Genomic DNA, 20382 nt, shown 5'->3' with positions numbered 1-20382 from the left:
ATTCTCTCCTTTCATGTACATGTGGTCTGTCTGCACCTGCCTCTTGTCTCGTAGTTTGCAATTTAAACGGAAAATCTTACACTATGTGCAAACCTAGTCTTGATACATCTCGTCACTGCTAAAATAGCACAGATGAAAATAAGTTATGTTTTGGCTTTGACTTGTTTTAGAGTCTTGGATAGGAGTGCTAGATCTGACCTGCTGGCTGAGATCCACCTTGTAGAGATGTCCCTAATTCACTAAAGTTTAACCCAAGATGCTCCATAATTTCAGGTGTTCTGGATTTAAAGCTCCAGAATTAACCCTTTGCATTTCTATCATTGAATGTCCCAACACCTACAAAGCTATAGTCTGTCTTTATGGAAGAGCAAAGCTTTGCTTTGGCTTCCTGGTCATCTTGTAATGCCAAGATGAGGAGTTGACCGTGGTGACAGCAATCTGACAGGGTCATTATCAAAGTAATAGGCGCAGGGAGAGCTGGATATAGACTGGAGATACATGATTACTTATTCCTTCAAGAACAGCAAATGTGTTTTTAAAGGCAGTGAAGAAACCCTTGTTTTAATTTGCATTAATTTGTGGTTCTCTTCTGTGCACATTCCCTGGGTCAGGCTGCATGTGAGAAAACAAGGTTTGCAACCCATTTTCAGTTTCCACTGGTGTTAAGCTAATATTTATTTTTAGTAAACTGTATCTTGAAGTGTGCTTTTAATAATCCATTTGCAAAGCCTAGCACAATGACTTCATTATGGTTTTCTTCTTTTGAACTTTATTAACAAATGTAAAGAATCAGTGTAACTAGTTACACTGTGTTTCATTGATAATTGTCAAAAGTATGGGACCACCTCAAAAAGCAGTAAGGCTTGTAAGCATTCATCTCATAATTAATATTTTCTCCCTGTGCTGCTAGTAACCATCCAGCTTTGGCAAAACCGTGCAGGTAATCTTTCAGAACTAGGGCTTTTCTGCTGCACCACGCGTGCGTCCCTGGGGCAGGGCTTACCTTGTGTTCCCGCACCTGCACATGGTTTCCTTTTCTTCCTTCTCAACAATCCTTCCTTTTAAATGCTTATACAGTGAGGCTACCTGCCAGATAAAGCACTGTCTGTCAGCCTCTTTTGATAATGTAATAATTTTGAAACCCTTTTCTCCCTTCGTAGTGTGGTGTTTTGTCCTGTCCACTCTTTCCACTGTCACTAGCCTGTGGACAGGTCGCCTCTGTCACCACCCCCAGACCTCTCCTCTCCTCCTCCCCAGGTGGACAGGGATTTGTTGTTCCTACCTGCTACTGCATGTCAGTCCCCGGGATCTGTTTTGAAGTTGTCTTTTCTAATTCTTTCAATTCTGAATGTCACTTATTTCACATGCTCTAAGAAGTTTATCTTAAATACCTTGCAGTTAGTTTTCCATCTGAAATGAGTTTTGGCAGTGTTCTGATAGGTGCCTATCGAGATCTTTTCAACTGGAAAAAATGTATTTTAAAAAAAATTAAATCCGGTCATTTCTTGCAGCATTTAAGAAATCCCAAGCCTTTAAGATTATGTCTAATGTTTGCAGAGCATGAACGCTTCTGGTGAAAACCCCTAACAGGCTTTGGGATGCATTTTGCTAAGCTGAGAACATCCAGTGCTGCCTTTTATATAGCGTGTGGAAGTTGCTCAGGCCTTGAGATCCAGGAGACCAGGGACACCTAACGTGTATGGAGGGAGAAGTGTGCTACCTTTGGGGCAATATTCGGCTTTCTCAAACAGGCCTCTGAAAAGGATGCGCGTAGGAGTGGGACACTGAAGGCAGAGCGGTTCAGACTGCTTCACATCATTGCTGTTCATGTTAACATCTCCTTCACCTTGGCTTACTAAAGGTTTCAGATGATCCAGCCTACGTGCTTGTGGCTCAGGGGAACAAGTGGTACATTATCACCTTTGCTGCTCTCTTGGCAGGGCTCATGGTACTAGGGACAGGTTGTGTTCAGGGTTCAAACCCAGAGCTGAGTGAAATGGTTCAAACAGCATCTATTATTGGGCACAAACTGAAAACAGAGGTCTATCCAATCTTTAAAACCATGTGAGTGAGCAGATGCTGTTCTTTGTGACCCCCAGTGTGAAACCTGGAAAGCTGTATGAGGGTCCATGTGCGTCTTTAGATTTGTAGCCCTTTGACACAGAGGCTGTTTTCAGACAGGCATGATTTTGCTCTTGTGGCTTTTGTCACAAGATACCAGTTTGTGTAGTCCTGGCATATTGTTACAACTCCTGCTTGTCAGGGGGAAGTTGTGTTACGTTGTGGAATGGGAAACTTGCAAAGCCCCTGAACACGCTTTCATATTTCAGCCTTCTTTCAAATACTTATTTGTTTGCAATTTTTATTTCAGGCAATTACTTCACTTTGCCCTTGTTAGGTGACTGATAAGTCGGGTTGTGGCAGAGGAGGAGTCTGGGTCAGACTCTGAGTTGATAGAGTCTTGCATGGTTGCTGTGAAATCGGGAGGACTTTTGCCTGTTTTGCCTGCTGAAACTCTGGGTTTGTGAGTTTCACTCAATTCTTTTACAAAAAAAAAAAAAAGTTTGAAACCCTACTGCAAGGGCCCCAGCTGTATTGTACCAGTATTGCTGGTAGCAAAGGGTGAAGATGTCAAAATGTGTAGTAGTTTTAACAAGGGGATGGGAGAAGGCTGGAGTCCAGGTCCAGCCCAGTGAGAACAAAAACTTTAAGCGGATGATTTACTTTATTTTTAGCCAGCCAAGCAAGGACAGCAATGTATCTCACCAGCTTGTGTTGGTAAAGTGTCCCTTTCCTTGTCTAAGTCAATTTGTGGTGGGCTGACCCTGGCTGGATGCCAGGCGCCCACCAAAGCAGCTCTATCACTCCCCTCTTCAGCTGGACAGGGGGGAGAAAATACAATGAAAGGCTTGTGGGTCGAGATAAGGACAGGGAGAGATCACTCACCAATTACTGGGCAAAACAGACTCAACTTGGGGAAAATTAATTTAATTTATTACCAATCAAATCAGAGTAGGATAATGAGAAAAAAACCCCTAAATCTTAAGACACCTTCCCCCCACCCCTCCCTTCTTCGCAGGCTCAACTCCACTCCCCATTTTCTCTCCCTTCTCCCCTCCAGCAGCGCAGGGGGATGGGGAATGGGGGTTGGGGTCAGTTCATCACACCTTGTCTCTGCCACTCCTTCCTCCTCAGGGGGAGGACTCCTCACTCTTCCCCTGCTCCAGCATGAGGTCCCTCCCACGGGAGACAGTTCTCCATGAACTTCTCCAACGTGGGTCCTTCCCATGGGCTGCAGTTCTTCACGAACTGCTCCGGCATGGGTCCCTTCCATGGGCTGCAGTCTTTCAGGCACAGACTGCTCCAGCGTGGGTCCCTCGTGGGGCCACAGGTCCTGCCAGGAGCCTGCTCCAGCACGGGCTTCCCATGGGGTCACATCTTCTGATTGTGACCTTCGGGCATCTACCTGCTCCGCTGTGGTGTCCTCCACAGGCTGCAGGTGAGTATCTGCTCTACCGTGGAGCTCCCTGGACTGCAGGGGGACAGCCTGCCTCACCATGGTCTTCCCCATGGGCTGCAGGGGAATCTCTGCTCTGGCGCCTGGAGCATCTCCTCCCCTCCTTCTTCACTGACCTGGGGGTCTGCAGGGCTGTTTCTCTTACATGTTCTTACTCCTGTCTCCAGCTGCGGTTGCACAGGTTTTTTTTTTTTTCCTCTTAAATATGTTATCCCAGAGGCACTACCACTGTCAGTGATTGGCTTGGCCTTGGCCAGCAGTGGGTCCATCTTGGAGCTGGCTGGCATTGGCTCCATTAGACATAGGGGAAGCTTCTAGCAGCTTTTCACAGATGCCACCCCTGTAGCCCCCCCTGCTACCAAAACTTTGCCACGCAGACCCCAATACACCGGTCTTAGGTGTTTGTGTTGCCATCTGAAGCTGCATGGTGTATCCTTCTTTTGGAGTGGACATGCTGCCCTGAAGTTGTTGAGCAAAGGCCTTTGTATTTGACCCATTGCTTTGTAACTTCTCCAAGTATTTGTAAGATGCAAATTTTTAAAAGTTTTACTTTTTAAAAATTAAGACCTTTTCTGGTCCTTACACCTGAGCATGTTCATCATGCAGGAGTCACTGCTGTGTAAGAGCATTTGGGAGAAAGAAGGGGGTCTCCTCCCCATTTGCATTATCTGTCTATGGAAGCTGATCCTGGGGTGGTTTGTTCCGTTCCCGTAGAGCATGGTTGCCCTGTGTTTCAGCTGTCTGCATGGGGGGGCACTTGTCCTGCAGGCATTGGTCAGGACACATGGGTTTGACCCATTCTCACATAGCGGTGCCAGACTGTCACAGCAATTAAGCGTTCCTCTAACATAGTTCCCGTGGCGTCAGGCAGGACTCTATGGCTCCGTAATGCTCCTCCAGCAGATGCTCTGGACATACGCGGTGTTGTTATCAGAGCCTGTTTTGAAAGCTGTGGGCAGTTTTGGTGACTCCATTACCACATTTTAAAAAGGCGCGATGTTCTATGGAGAGGTGCGGCAGCTATTATCACAGCCAAGTTATCCAGTAGAATTAGAGCACTGAGATATACAAACAGGTTAACATGGGTGTGCCTTTGCGCTGCACAAGTTTGTTTTGGTGAGTGACTACTAGCAAAAAGTTTGAGCTACAAAATTCAGATCTGGATGCAAAAATGGCATGAATTGAATGTATATTCACTGGTAGCTTCTTCTCTTTCACCCCTAAAAACTATCAAAGAGGTGTTGAAAAAAACAAGACTGGAAATGAGCAGAAAAAGAGTTTTTTCATATTTTTCTATGGATCTCTTGACTCTAAATTATCTCAAACAATTGATTATATCCCTCAATATATGTCTTGCTTCAGAAATGACTGTGACTTCATGTCAGGAATGGGAGTTTTTACACTGGATGTTTATTTTTAGTTAGTCTACCTAGAAAAAGGGATATAGCAGAAGCAGAGAGGCAGCCAGGAGATGCGCAATGAGGAGATCCAGCGGCCTGAAAAATTGCTGCCAAAAGAGAGGCTGGGATGGTTTGCTTTGACCATCTGTCAACGGTCTTGTCCCTGCAGACCAGCATGACCCACCTGGGGAGCTGGAGCAGAGCAAGGTTAAGTCGGCCACTTTTGCTGGCTCTGGCTCATAACCATTTGTGATGGTGAACAGCTTCATGTTTGCAGTGATAAAGGAAATACTTCTTTGCAAAATACCATTAAGCCTGAGGAACTCAGCAGCAAGGTATCACTAAAGCTGAGGGCTTAACAGGGTTCCAGAGGGGTGGTAACAGAGCACATATCTGGTTTGGAAAAAAGCTAGTGATACTGGAAGGGATTCAACCTCCTGTTCTTTGGGGCATAAGACAGCCTCTAATTAAACAGGTCTTAGGAGGTGACCTCAGAAGGTTCTCCCAGCGGGGCTGCTGCAGCTTATGTTGTCTTCTGACCCTCCAGTCTGGGCTGTGGGGAGAGGCAGGGTGCACTGCCCCGGGGCAGTAGCGTGCCCAAAGGGAAAAGGTCAGGCTGATGTGAGCTGCTGCATCCTGACCTTCCCCGTGTCAAGCTCCCCCTTCCATGCAGTCTGTTCCTCCTGACGGTTTCCCTCTCCGACCTGCCTGCTCAGGTGAACCTCTACTTTTTCTTGGTACTCCGCACCTTATTTCTCCTTCTTCATGTGTGAGGAACAGGAGAAGGAAGATGACTTATATTCCACATAATTTTTAGCATCAAATAACTCCCAGTTGGTTCATCTCTCCCTTAAAGCATTAATGAAAGTGTTTAGAGGTAACAACCTTGTTTGTCTGGCCTCCCTGCTCTGTTCTGAAGGGATAGCACTGTTGCTGAAAACGGGAGAAAAAAACAGCAAAGAGATGAGGGGAGAAGGCTGGAGTGACTGATGCTGAAGTTGAATTAAAATGTTCTCATCAGAAGCCAGGATTTTAAGTTGTGTTGGTAGTTATTCAAGCTCACCCTGATGATGTGCCATTACACAGCTACAACCTAAAGTTACCCCAAAGTCTGGGAGGAATAGGGTCCAGGCTTTTTATTACAAAGCCAAGAGTTACATTAGAGGTGTAAGCATTATTTTATAGCAGCTATATAAAGACATAACTGTCAGCAATTAATTTGGATGAAGAATGTAAGTGATTAGTTTTGTATAGTTTGCGTGTTTGAGGAATAGAGTTTTTAATCATACTGTTTAGTCATGCATCTTTACAGCACAAACTGGCACATTTTTAAGGTCATATTTGCTTTTGTTGCATCCCTGAGTCTATCACGGAATAGTCCTTTATTCTGTTGATACTCTGTTTCCAAATCTACCAGTATCTCTTCCCAAACATATGTGCATAATGTAGTGTGTATGTGCACACAAGGAAAAGGAAGCAGATGACTTGTGTTCAGTATAATGATTGTTTTGTGCTTGAACTGCTGCAGGCTCCTTGTTGAAAAGAAACTCATGCATCCATACATTCATGAACAAAGCTGCTGTTGTGACTGTGTTGATCGTGCGTTGACTCTTTTGTGTAGGGCCTTGGTTAGCAAAAGATGTCGTCTCCTCCCTGCTTCATAGCCTCTCTCCCTCTTTGCTTTCCTCACTGTAATCACAACATGCTGATCAATGCCTCCGTGACAAGTGGGATCTCAGCTGAGGTTCCCATCAGTAAAGAAGAGAGGAGAATGGATGGTGGTTAGTGGAGGAGTCTAGGTGGGTTATTGCTGAGTGGTGCTTGAGTATAAATTAGCAATGTATGTGTCTGATCTGGCGCTTAGCGCAGGTGGATAGGACAGCATCCAAAGACACATGGAGGCAAGGATCAATGGAGTTGCTGTTGCAAAGGAGGAGTCAGAGAAATGGTCAACTTGTGTGGGAGTCCTCTGGAAGTGGCAAATTTTTCCCTAAGTGTGACAGCTTTGATATAGCAACTTCACACGTGCTTTGCTCCAGTTTTGGAACCAATCTTGCCTTCTCCTCTGATGTGTGGTCTCAAGATGGTCTGTGACTTCAGTGCTGAGCTGTGGTCTCCATGTCGTGCTCTGTACTATCAGACTGTCCAGATGGGAGCCTTCAGTATCCTCATAGCCTTTTATTGTTCAAGATGCTCTAAAAACCCTTAGTGATTTACAGAGTGGGGATTTGACTAACTTTTATTTTGATCCATAGTTCCTCTCTGAAGTGCCCCTGCTTTTTTTCCATTGAAAGCTTTTTACTTATTACTCACAGCAGATTTGAAGCCCTTTTTTCCCCATTCTGCTTTCAGATTCCATAGGTGGGTCGTTTTCGGCTTCCTCCCACCGATGCCACCACAAGCAGAAGCACTGTCTCCCCATCCCACAGTGTGGAGCTCTGTCCATCAGCCCTCTGCTTTTCCATCCTCACACGAAGGGATCCCAGATCATCATGGACACGACACAGAAGGCAGTGAAGCGCCAGGCTAGTTTCTGCAATGCCATTACCTTCAGCAACAGGCCCATTGTTATTTATGAACAAGTCAGGCTTAAGGTGAGTAAACGATACCTTCCCTTATTGCCATGGGAGCTGCTGTGAATGAATGTTGGGGTGTACCAGGCTTTGGTGCTTGTATGAGATCTTTAGCCCTTCCTTGAAAAGCACAGTACTGAGATCTTGTCCTTAAAGATCCACGATCTTTGTTGGTACTTCTGCTTTAGTCACTGTAGTTCTTGGAACCATTGGTACAGACCGGTGTAGAAACTGGGAACAAAAGGGAAATCCACACTCCAAAAGAGCTTATATTGATGTTAGACAAGGGATAACAGATTAAGCTGAGATTGCTTGGAAAACAGCAAGAAAAAAGGGCTGTATTGATCAGTCCAAAAGGCAGCAGCCTCAGTGTCTCTCTAGGCAATGTGTCCTCGAGGCTTGGCATGCATCCTGCAAAGGATTTTTACTGGGTGGGCTGAGGGAAGATGAGGAGTTAGTTAACACGTTCACACGTCCACAACGAGCACTTTTCTTCCTGTAAACAAAGCAGCAATGAGGACTGGTCTCATGGAGGTCGGAGTCAGCCTCTCCACAGCCAACAGATAAGAGGTGAAAAGGACCTGGAAGTGAAGGTGCTTGCTTGTGTGCTTGGCAGGGAAGAAATATGGGTAGGATGAAAGGAGCAGTCAGTGCAGTCACAGTTGCCATCTAAGAAAATGATCTTTCTGGCAGTCTGCTGACTGCTTTGTTGAATCAGCCGCCTGATAGCGTTAAGGTCAGAGGAGAGAACATTGCAGGCATCACATTTTTCTTGCTGGCAGAGGCTGATTTCACTTCCTTTGTGTTTGTGGTAGCCCGAAGGATGGAGTTGGTACCCCTTGTGCTGCAGCTGGCATGGGAAGTTCAGCTCCTCTAAGACAGTCACATGCCTCCATGTGCACTGGGAGCTGCATCCTGATGAAGAAATTAATCAGTCCCCTTAGGAACTGAAGCACTTTTTAGGCTCTCAGTACCTCGAAGGAGCTTGGGGCCCTTCAAATTTCATCCACAGGTATTTTCTGATCTTTATGCCCTCTAGTTTGTGGGACTGCATTTTTCTGTTCTTAGCTGATTTCACACCTTTCATTGGCACAAAGTAGGTCATCTTCTTTGGCAACTTTAGTTCATGGCACACATGAAAGATCTGCCTGCAAATCCTTCATTTACGCACAAGGAGTTTTCCAGGAGGTTTATCTGCATATAGCTGCTGAGTCTGAATGATCCTGCTGTTGCTCATTGCTACAGGTTCTAGACTGGGACCTACAGCAACGTATCAGCCTTCCCTGCCTCTTCCCTTACAGCCAGCAAAGGAGCAAGAAATGAGGAGGATGCTTCCTTTTGAAAATACAGAGAGATTTCAGTGATTGCAGGCTCAGGTCCATACGTAGAAAGTCCCTCTTACAAGTTCGTTATGTTTCCTGTGGAGCTCTTACTGCTTCCATTCAGGCTAGAAACCCAGCAGGACTCACTCATGTTGCCTAATGGGATTTTTTTCCACATTGGCCAGCAGTTTGGACAAACAACTGCGAAAAATGATTTGGGAGGAGATGAAAGCAGCATTTCATTTCTGAAAACACCATCAAAGATTTGAGTGGGTTTAGTGGTTTAGGCAAAGGTTCTGGGTTATTTCTTCCTCATTCTGAAACAATGTAGCTATCTCTGGAAATTCACACTTGTTTATCACTGTATAGTTTAGGATTTTAGCTTGCATAACATGTGTGAAGAATATGCATGCAAATCTGCACAAGGGATTTACAAGCAGAGCTCCTGCTGAGTGCAGTGGCAAGGTCTCATGGGAGTAATCAACAGGCTTCAGCAGAACTTGTACTCTAGGGATGGATGGAAATGTGAAAACATCTTTGCTTTTCTGGTAAGTCCATCCTGCAGTTGCCTTGTTGTTGTGTGTGCCTGTGGAAAATGGCGTCTTAAACCTTCTTACCAGCTAAAGACTAACCATGAACCGAATCATTCAGGTCCTATAAACTCCCTTTGGAAAACTAGAGGTAAGAAGTCAGGAGATTTCGTTCTGTTTATTAGGTATTGTATCTCGGGTTTTATTCTGAGATTTCTTTGCAGCTTTGGGAATGCCATCAAGCAGCCAGATTTCCTCTTTATTTGCCTCCGAGATATATGTCCCGGTATGGTTTCTTCCATGTCATTCAGGACACTGCTCAGGAGTGGAGTGAGGTTGTCAAGGGTGACACAAGGCAGTAGGCAGTAAAGAGCAGGAGCCTGAATCTGTGGAAGCAGCCATGGCTTAGCAGTTTGGATGTAGATCATTGTATCTTCTCCTCCCCTTCTGGTACCCAGCAGACCTCCCAAGCTTTTCTGCTGACAGTGGCTGCTGAAGAGAGAATTTGGTCCATCATGAACCATTGCCTTTTTTAGCAAAACCGTGTACCCTTTGTCCAGCTGTGTCTAATTCTTGGCAGGCTTTATACTAGATTTTAATTTGGATATTAGTTTGCCTGTGGTCGGACTGTATTGAGAACTGTTTAGAGGTGCTGATTAATACATGGAACATGTGCAGCCTTGATTACCATATGAATATTTGCTTCATGCGGCCTGTGATTGCTGTGAAGTATTGGCAAGAGACTGTGAAAGAGCAAATTGTACAAATAACAATGAGGCCATATTTATCTCAGACCGAAAAGCTTTTAGGGCTTGCAGTAAATTTGCTGCCATAAATAATCCAGGCTTCTTGGAGTGTGCTTATATTCCCCGTTTTGTCATGTGCATGCCCCATCCACCCTCCTTCCACTGGGGACATGCATGATCCCATCCCATCCTGGCCAGGCATATAAAAGAGCAAATCTGCTGCAGTCCTTTTTAGTGCCACCCGAGTACCCATCCTGCAAGCAGGAGCTTCCCATAGTTCCTGGGACTGAGGTCAGTGCTCAAGTACTTCATTTAAACAGTTTAGATGGTTGGCTCGACTGAGTAGGTCTAAAGAGCAACACTCACTTAACTGAGGAACTGTCTGTTGATTACTTTTTTTTGAAGCTCTGAATTATTTTCTCAGATACTTCAATCATAAACCAGAAATCTCTAGGCTTTGAACAATGTCTCTGTTGTGAGATTGTTGTGCCCCTGAGGACACATGTTCCAGATTTGCCTTGGAGAGGGACATGCGAAAGAAAAATGCAATATTTACAAATGTGATTAGAAGAGAATTCAGAAGTCCAAAGAAAACATCTTGGAGAATCCCTTGGTGAAAATCCTGTGCTTCCAAGCTGGGACACAAGGTGCTGCTGCCAGGCTTTTGAGGACAAAGTCCTGCAGTCCTGGACAGTTCAGTCTCTGGCATTGCCACTCATCTGAGCCATTAGCACTTTGGCAGAGCAAGAAATTACAGTGAGGTAGCAAGTTTTGTGTGACATCTGGTAGGTGGTACCTGTCCATGTTTCTGCTCCTGTCCTGCAGCCAAGAGTGAAATTGCTTGAGGCTGCCAGGGCTTTGATGGAAGAGGGCTATCTCAAGTGCTCTCATGTTTGCTGCAGGTTCAGTGCATGAACAGAAACACCCGTTATGTGTCAGATGGCATGCAGGAACTGTCCTGGCCCCACATCAGGGTTGGATCCAGCATCCTTAGGTCTTTCATTTCTCAGTCTGGCTGCTGACAGGCTGAATCCCTTTGAGAGGAACAATTTCCAGAGGGTTCATAATCCAACAAAAAGAGGGAAAAAATTCTCCAAGGGCATCATCTCCATCTGGGGACCATACTAACCTTGGAAGACTCCCTGCTTCCATGGGAAGAAAGAGACCTTGTAACTGGGTGGTGTTTTGGATGTGCTGCACATGTTTAGGACCCACTGCCTGTTCCCCTCAGATCCTCTTCAGTCCAGGGCTCAGTTCATGTGAGAAGAAGCTGATGACTCTGGAGGCATCTGTGATCCTTTGTCCTGCTGTCTCTCAGGTGCAGACGGGTGGATATGACACACGCACCATCCCCAAAACTATAGCAGATCTTCCTGACCCCAGACACACTGAGTAACCACATACTGACAGGTGGGGTGTAGATGGGCACAACATATCTTGAAAATCACCACTCACAGCTGAAATAAATACGTTTTCCCCAATCATAACACAACATCTATCATTGCCTCCTAATTGTGTACTTAATACAGTTAAATACTTTAAATTGTGCTTCCCCCCCCCCACAAGTTCTCTGCTGCAAGGCTGTGATTTCATCTAATCTGACAAGCTAAACAAGGGTAAGACTGTCTTCTTCTTGGCTGGGAAACCCAGAAAACCCTATGGTGATGACTGTGATTCTGGAGCCAATGCTTTTCCCCGAGGTCATGAGAGACCCCATCATCCGAGCACCACAGGGGAAGAGCTCTGCTGCTGCAGGTGCTGAGATAAAAGCTCTTATGGCCGTTTTTGGCGCATTTTGCGAGAGGATGATTCTTAGGCCAAAAGGAATTACCCTAGAAATAGAAGTGAGTCATCGTGCAGCTGTAATTACATTTCACCTCTCTGCATAGACTTAATTTGATTTTTTTTTTTTTAAATATGTGCATTGTATCCTAACTGTGCAGCTGAAAAGGGTACAGCAGTATTTGTTGGGTAAAATGTTCCCTAAATCTAGTGGGGTCATCTGCATGATGGCCATTGGTGCTCGATGGCATAGAGCCTGTAGTGTGTAAGTAGATGCTGAAGTGCCAATCGCTGTTATTGCTGCTGTTATCTTTGCAGATCACTAAAAAGCAGTGTTGCTGGAGTGGGGCTCTTCGACTCGGGTTTACTTCCAAGGATCCATCGAGGATTAACCCTGACACTCTGCCGAAGTACGCGTGCCCCGACTTGGTTTCCCAGAGCGGTTTTTGGGCCAAGGCTCTGCCAGAAGAGTTTGCAAATGAGGGAAACATCATAGCCTTCTGGGTGGACAAGAAGGGACGGGTTTTCTATCGGGTGAACGACTCTGCTGCGATGCTCTTCTTCAGCGGGGTGAGGACGGCAGAGCCCCTCTGGGCTTTGATCGACGTCTACGGACTCACCCGCGGAGTGCAGCTCTTAGGTGAGTACCTGGCTCCAAACATGCAGGGATGATGCTGTGCCATCCCCAGCGAAGGGCCAGCCCGATGCTGCCTGTTCTCTCACTGTGCTGGGACAAGCACAGGGAAATGGCCGTTGTTCCTCCCCAGAGCATCTCACGACCTCAGCCTGGATCAGTCGGTGTTTGAAACTTAGCACGTAAATAAAACATGAGTGGGAGGTGGGAAACAACCGCTACAGTATAGCACTAGAAGCCATCTGTAAGTAAGTGGATTTCTGCTCAGAGGTGTTGCTCTACCAGAGCATAGACTGGAGCGTGGCATATACCTTGTAAAACTTTCTTTTTACCTCATCTGCTGTTTTTCCCATGCCGAAATGGGGAAATGCATTTCGTGTGTTATGGATAAATCCTTCCTGGATGGCACTTTTATGATTTTCTGGCTGGTTTAATGGGCAGATTTGAAACATGGGTATCTTCCAAATTACCTGGGAGAAGCTGCAGCTGGTTTTGCCAGGATGTTGCTTTTGCAGAGGAGTTTGATTTATCCTCTGGAGCCTGAAGTTTGGATATACAGTTGGGGTTGGAGGACGAGGAGTGCTGAGTGCCTGTGTCTTCTGCCATCCTCCGCTGAAAGGGAGATAGTTTGGCATTCATGAGGACTCTAATCTAGCCTCAAGTATGCAGGCTGTCAAGGTTTGGGCTATTTGAGTTTATACATCTTAGAAGAACTGAAAAGAGTCTCCAAGGACCCACCTTAAGGGGCAGCTAGGTTGCTGGGGGACCAGAGGTGTCAGCATGCAGCCTTAGAGTTGGCTTTGCATTGTCACTGGGGGGCAAATCAGAGCATTTCTCCACATAACAGCAGTTTCATGGGTCTTGTTTTCACCATGGAAAAGGTTAGATGGTACCTGGTGACCATCATCAGCTGGAGTTCCTTTGGAAGATGAGATGATCTTGCTAGGCTGAGAGAGATCCTGGCTTTTTCCTGTCATGCAGCCTGGTAATCTCTGCTAAAATGACATCTTCATGCCTTATGTCAAAAACTTTAATGAAACTTCTTTCTGACAGTTCTGCCTCCTTTCTGCACTGCTTTCTGTATTAAAAAATATGGTGGCAGGACTGCCCGTAGCAACCTACACAGCAGGGAAGAGGGATCTGGGTTCAGGAGGTGAAGAAATGGGAAATACTGCAAAAACTACTGGCCCAAGATTGCACAAGGCAGATGAATTAAAGAATTTCTCGGCAGCTTTTTGCTCTGTTTTAGGAGCAGAAAGATTTATCTTTGTTGTGAATCAGCTTGAATCGGAGCCACTAGGCAACTGTTCATATGCCAAGGTGATGATATTTGAATTTGGATCTAGAATTTGGGCAAATGTCATGCCAAGGATTCAGTTGGGAAGAGCTTACAAGTGACTCCAAGTCCTCTGGCCGTTCTTGCGAGATTTGGCACCTCAGGACTCCTCTGCCTGATTAATGAGGGCCCATAACTCTGGATTATGTGTTTCCTTTTAAAACACCTAAGAAATCATTTCCTATCCGTAATCTGCTCCTGCGTTGTCCTAGCATCTTCCACATCCCCTTTCACAAGGAAAATGTGACTCTTGCCAGCGACTGACTTACCTCTAGTCTAACAGGCTCCGAACTCTCTGGTGGGTATAAAGTCCCTGAATGAAACAGTCAGCTTCTGAGTTTACACAGTTGGCATGGAACTCAGATACATATTTATAGCTCATTCCAGCAGCCTTCAGCAGGCTTTAAGCCTAGCAACTGTGCCGAAAAGTCTTCAACTTGAGTCCTCTCTATCTCCATTCATTATTACACAGCACTAAAAGTCAGAGCAGGGAAATCATCAGCTATGTTGCCTCTGGATCCTATAGACATACCCACTGCAATGCTCTGCATGCCTGTTTTAGTGTAGCAGACCACACATATAGTATAGGACAACTTGCCAAAAACTCCTGGGACTTGACAAATGAATTTCATAGCTTAGCTACAAACATATGGTCGAATTCAGCCTGGTATGGCATGCAGGGCATCTGATGGAGGCTGGGGATGCTGGAGTGGTATGTTGAACAGAAGAGCCTAGCATTTCAGATTCCAGTTCAGTGATTTATTCCCCCTTCAAACTCCAAACATGTTCCTTGTTCTTGAGCCTCACCATTTTCCCAATGCCTGTAGGGTTGCAGGGTCATACTGCACCTCTGCACTGCCTCCATTTGCTTTTATGTGTATTTCACCCAAGAATCTGACAAAAAGCTTTATCATTTCTGGTGGCTGTCTTTCTGTTTATCACAGAATTATTCCCTCCCCACTCCAAATAATGTAATTTCATGACCAAAATCAGACTTGCCCGAAGGAAAGACGTGCAGCGGTAAGTCTTGCGTCACTGCAGGATCCCAGCTCTGCAGGGGAATGCACAGTGTGCATTTATGTCCCCAAAAGTCACAACTTCCAAAACTTCACATTCTTGTTTTGCTTATCTGCATTATGGTAGCAGTTCCAGCCAAAATAAGGAACCTGGTAAAGCAGGGCAATGACCAAGTCTAGTGACACTGTTCCTGTCTTACAGATTTAATAAAGAGAGACTTGAACAAAATGGGGCCCAAAGGCTGGGAGAGTTAAATAATTTGCCAGAGGTTATACAGCAGTGTCATCAGATTCAGGGATGCCATCAGCCTTGTTGCCCAGCTCAGTCCTGCCTCCCTCTCTGTCAGCATCGCAGGCATTGCACAACACTCCGGCATCACTAAATTGCGCCTGTGGATGAAAGAGAAACAGCTGGTTTGTACCTTAATTTTTCATTTCCTTCTGCTTATGGCTTTACCCGTAGCATCAGCCTTACTGATAATTACCCACATGTTATTACCGCTGTCAGCGCACAGGTTTATGTGGCTGTCGCAGATGTTGCAGGGTTTGACTGCCCTTGCTGTATGTTCAGAAGCAGAGCCCTTCAAGCAGCTTCTTTGCCTGCTTGATTTTGTTCTGAAAAAGGTAAAAAGGGGCTTGCAGGGTCCACTGCATCTCAGCCGAGGGGAGGTCAGAAACTGAGTTTAGACCACATCTTGTCTGTCACTGCTGGAGTGAGTCAAAATGAGAGACTGGCTTAAATCCACCTTGCAGGTGGCTTCAGCGATGAGGTTCGCAGTGCTCACGCTCGGTCACAGGTGGGAGGCTACTCCTTGCTCTCCTTGCTTCTACCCACGTTACAGAGATGAAAAGGCTTAAATTCACCCAGGAATCAGGTCTCCTCTGACCACAAGGTCTCAGCTGGTTTCCTGCCACAATGTAAAGGCCCGCATAGGGGAGGTTGTTGCAATCGACTGGATGCACGCTCTGTGTTTTAGGGCATGAGTTTCGGCGTAGATGCAGGCTTACGTGACCTGTAAACATGCCCTTATACAGTGACTCTCTTGCCAACACACTCAACTTGCAGGCAGGATGGCTTACAGCTCTGCTTCCCTTTTTGGGCAGCTAGTTTTGCACAAGTGCACTTTTACATTCCAGGATAATTTAAAGCAATATTTACTAGAAATGTGGCTTAGCCTTATGTTATCACTTCAACATACACACATGCTCATTCACACTTCAAAAAGAGTCCGAGAAAAATGGAATATAAGCAATCTGCTGCCTCGCTGCTATAATAAAGCATCAAAAAGAAAAGGAAAGGAACAGCTGTTTAAATCCTGGGGTCTTCAGAGCCCTGGAGGAAGTATGGCAGCTCAGGGGAACCAAATGGTGTTGTCTCACATTAGCCTGCTTCTTTCAAGCACTTGGCTAGTGAGCCTGGCATAGAGTAAGAAATGTTCAGTACACTTTCTGTGGACTCACTGCAGGACAGCAAGGGTGGCAACTTTCCTCAGTGATGTGTACATTAAAGCATAATGTGTGTTTTCAGCATTTTCCCGTACCTTTTAGTGGGGAATTCCAGGTTTACCTGTTGTGTGGTGCCTTTTTGAAAATTGCCCCATTTTTATTGGCAGTGTCATTGTAGCACAGGAGTGCAGAATGGTTAAGATTGGAAAGGATCTATGAAGATCATCTAGCCCTACCGTCTAGTGTCTTTTCTTTCAAAGCACAACACGTGCTCTAAAAGTGTGGAAAAATGGGACTGCAAAGAAATGATGATTTCAGCATACCCCTCTACCCACCCTGTATTTCCAGTGGGGTAATGTGAGGAACAGTCTGTTCATTTTCCTTAGTCCCATTCATTAATAGTATGGTCAGCAACCAAACCTCTTTACCGTTTATTACTCTGTTCACGCTCTTCTCCCATCCATCTGTATTTTCATTCATGCAGTATTTCAAAGTAAGTAGTCTTGGTCTTTTACCAGCACAGTCTTGGAAAACCAAGGATAATTTTATTTAGACTGGCACACTGAGAGGCACCTGTTGAAAGCAAAGCTTCACCACCTCTTGTAAATATAAAATATGTGAAAAACTAGTAAGACCTTGCAAAGTGGGAAAATTTTAAATGCATATGTATTAAATGTGCATGTATTAGATTTACCTGAAGTAGAAAAAGTATAAATATATACTTCAGTCATAAATACATATACAGATCCTAGTAGAATTAACTGGCAGTGCTATATATTATATCAGATATTTGGGAAATCTTTTCTATCTTCAGATCCCCTTCCTAGCTTCTTATTGCTTCATGTTTGCAAAGTATCAGAAGTCAAAATGTGAACTAATCATGGATGGAAGCGTGCACATCTCGGCACTCAAGCTAGTGTATATTTGACAAGGAAGTTGCACATTTTGTAGGGAAAGAAGGAAACGTTTTTCTTTCTTCACCCCTGTCAGTTCTTAGGTAAATTGAATCTCTAGCTCCAGGGCACCTTTGGAAGAAACATTAAATAAGCCTCAAATGAGGTGGATTTATGGGCAAATTTCAGATGTGAATGGTATAAGACTGATGATAAATCTAATTTATCGTATGCATCTGCAGTTTTACCATGTGGTTATTACTATTTTATTTTCCAAGTGCAAAACTTATTTTCCATTGCCCATGGGGATCCATTTCTGTTGCTATTCTGACACATGCAAATAAGCAGACTGATCTGCCGAGAGTGCTTCGCACTAAACACAATTGGATAATCAAATATGACTGCAGTGTATTTTTATAGTGTATTGTTGAAAGTGGAAGCTATAAACTATTTACTCTCTCTGTGGAAGTCTGTGACTATCTGATGAAAAAGAGTAATATGTGTTTAAACAGAGTCCTACTTAATGAAGGCAAGATATACACGACCTGCAAACAGTCAGTTGTCATTGTTTTTCCACATCTCCTAAGGGGAGAGGGAATTTAAATTGCCCATAAAGTTTTATTGTCTGTAGTTGTTGTCTCTATAGCAGCTGCAGGAAGCCCTCTAATGCGGCTAAAAATGTGAAAACAGTTTAATAAATAACTCATCTCTTGCCATTTTAATTAATCCCTGCTTTGCCTTAGCACCTCTGGAGGGACGTATTTTTCCAGATGTGATGGGTACCTGAAAGTTAGCCCACAGCCCAAAGGCAGCTCCTTGTGCTTGAAGGTCTGTCTGTCCTCCAGGTCTGTCTGTCTGTCTTGCTTGTGATGCTAAGGCTGCCGGACACAGCACTTTCAAGCAAGCCAGAGCTCGTCTTGGCCGTGTGAAGTCAATGCCTTTTTTTCCTTCTCTTTGCGTTTGGTTGTGAACAGCGGCGAATTTGTGCCCATGAGCCTGGGCTGGCCCGCGGGGGAAGGCAGCATCTCCCCATCCCTGCCCTGCCCTCCTGCTGCCTGCGCTGGCTGCACTGGGGGGTTCAGGCTGTGCAGTTGAATGGCAAATACCAAATAAGTCAGAACAGCCAGATGCCAAGTAAAATAAGGTCTCTGAGGGATCAGCATTTCAGGCTTCACCGGTGTTGAATTACGAAATTGCACAGAGGCTGTGTGCATTACATATATTTTATCAGCATTGCTCGTCGGTGTACCTGTTGCTTTCAGCTGAACAACCTTTGCCTTCGCAGGGCTGCTCGTGGAGCTAAGGCATTGGTACAGGTGAACGGAAAGGACAAAATCTGGTGCATAATGTGCTATTGGGCACATTATATCCACAAAATATCCACATCAGCGTCAGGAGAGCCTGCAAGTGAACCTGGGTAGGAATAAATTTAAGAGGGATTAGTCTGGCTATTATTGCCTAGACTGAGAAAAATGAAGACTGTATCAAGACAGAATGACCAGTGGAAAAATAAATTCTGTGCTTTATAAAGTTCCTTTTGTTCTGGTAAGCTGAAATATTGTTCCTAACACAGGCAAGAAGGCCTATATAATAATATTTTCCATGTTACCCATAAAAGCCTAAGGAAATACAAAACCTCTGACAATTGTAAGTGGTGTTTACATTATGGGTATGTATACACTGTAGTTCAGATGCTGACACTGCAAAGATAGGGCCCTGTGTTAAAAAAAAGTGATGTCTTCACATTAATTATCTGTTGTGATGATTGATTTGGCTGTTGCTTTAAGAAGGTAAATATTGATGGTTTACACTAAGAAATTTATCTTGCCTTTGCTAAGTGTTGCTATTTTTTAGCAGAAGTGTGGAACCTTTAGTCTGGAAACAGTGATTCCAATTAAAAGGGCTTTCACCTTCTTTTACTTCTACTAAAGGTATAAACTACTGGAGTAATTGAATATATACTGAATTTATTACACAGCTATAGTTATTTACAGAAGTTTCTAGTATAGACAGGGCCTTAGAGAATAATAACACACCACTAATGGAGCAGTGTATTCTTTTGAGAAACATTTTGAAGAATTCCTTATGTTAGCAAAGATTTTGGCATTTTTATTTAAGCCATTAGGATAAGCTATCTATGCTGTTTTTTAAAAAAATACATTCTCTTAACTGATACTTAATGCTACATATAATTGTATTTTCCTTAGTTTGTTTAATGTGATTCCTATTGTAATTCTGTAAGTAATAACTGTCTTTAAAAAGAAAGATGGAGAGAATATATTGGTACAAGGAATTAATCTTTACAGCTTCCTTAATACCTTTCTCCAAAATATTCAGCAAAATAGTTTAAACTGTACAAACCTTGGGCTGTAATGCTGAAAGCTAATTCCTCTTCATTCATAAAGCTATAGCTTGACAAAAAGAGCGCATTTACTCTGGTGTAAGACAGTTGGAGCTGGAGGTAAGTTTTGGATGTGAATTGAGTAGATGATCTGGTAAAAGTATAACAATTGTGCTAATCTTGCAATTCCAGCTGTTCCAGCTGTGGAGGCCATTTCCCCTAAGCCTGTATGACAGATGATGACTAAACATTGCTTGTATGATAAAACTAAACACTGGCTCTGTACAGTATGTCTTTGCTGGCGTGAGATAGCACTTTGTCATTTCAACGTCTAATTCGCATCACAGCTGCTGAATATGCAATTTACTGTACAGAGGATATGATTTTGTTATCCCTGTAGGTGTCTGGGTTATTAAAAAAGTTTGACACCTTGAATAAAATTAAATTAGCTTTTCCATCCATATCAGCAACAGAGCTAAAAGTGAGATTTCTTTGTACTCCAAAGTCTCAATTTTTTTTTCCAAACTGTATAAGCAGGACTGTTGTTCTTGGGCTCAGTCTGGAAATCCTTACTGATAGCCCAACTCTACTCCCAGTTTTACCAGCCTAAACTTGCAGCCACCTCTAGAATCGTTCTGGTTTCACACTGTGAGCAGAATCTAGCCCCAGTTTTTTGCTCATTCATCACTTCTCCTTGGCTAAACACTGAGCAGCAGAAGCTCCTCTAGACCTTGCCTGGCTTGTCCTGAAGAAAAAAACCATTTTGACTCAGGGAACCTGTGTTGATTCAAGCCAGGACCTCTCCTTCCATGTACCGTTGTCCAGGCCAGGAGAAACGAGCCTCTC

General features: G+C 44.4%; 1 protein-coding gene across 1 annotated transcript in view; it reads left to right on the top strand.

The window, feature by feature from the left end:
- Nucleotides 1-6619: 6619 nt before the first annotated feature.
- NEURL1 (neuralized E3 ubiquitin protein ligase 1) overlaps nt 6620-20382 on the top strand; it is a 67854-nt gene continuing 54091 nt past the window's right edge. Inside the window, exons 1-3 of the mRNA XM_010564993.1 lie at nt 6620-6698; nt 7270-7511; nt 12189-12510. Coding sequence (XP_010563295.1) covers nt 6620-6698; nt 7270-7511; nt 12189-12510 — 643 coding nt within the window. The remainder of the gene's footprint in view (nt 6699-7269; nt 7512-12188; nt 12511-20382) is intronic.

Source organism: Haliaeetus leucocephalus, unplaced genomic scaffold, assembly GCF_000737465.1.
Source record: "Haliaeetus leucocephalus isolate CR32 unplaced genomic scaffold, Haliaeetus_leucocephalus-4.0 Scaffold184, whole genome shotgun sequence".
In the NCBI taxonomy this organism is placed as follows: domain Eukaryota; kingdom Metazoa; phylum Chordata; class Aves; order Accipitriformes; family Accipitridae; genus Haliaeetus; species Haliaeetus leucocephalus.
This window is presented reverse-complemented; position numbering and strand designations above follow the sequence as displayed.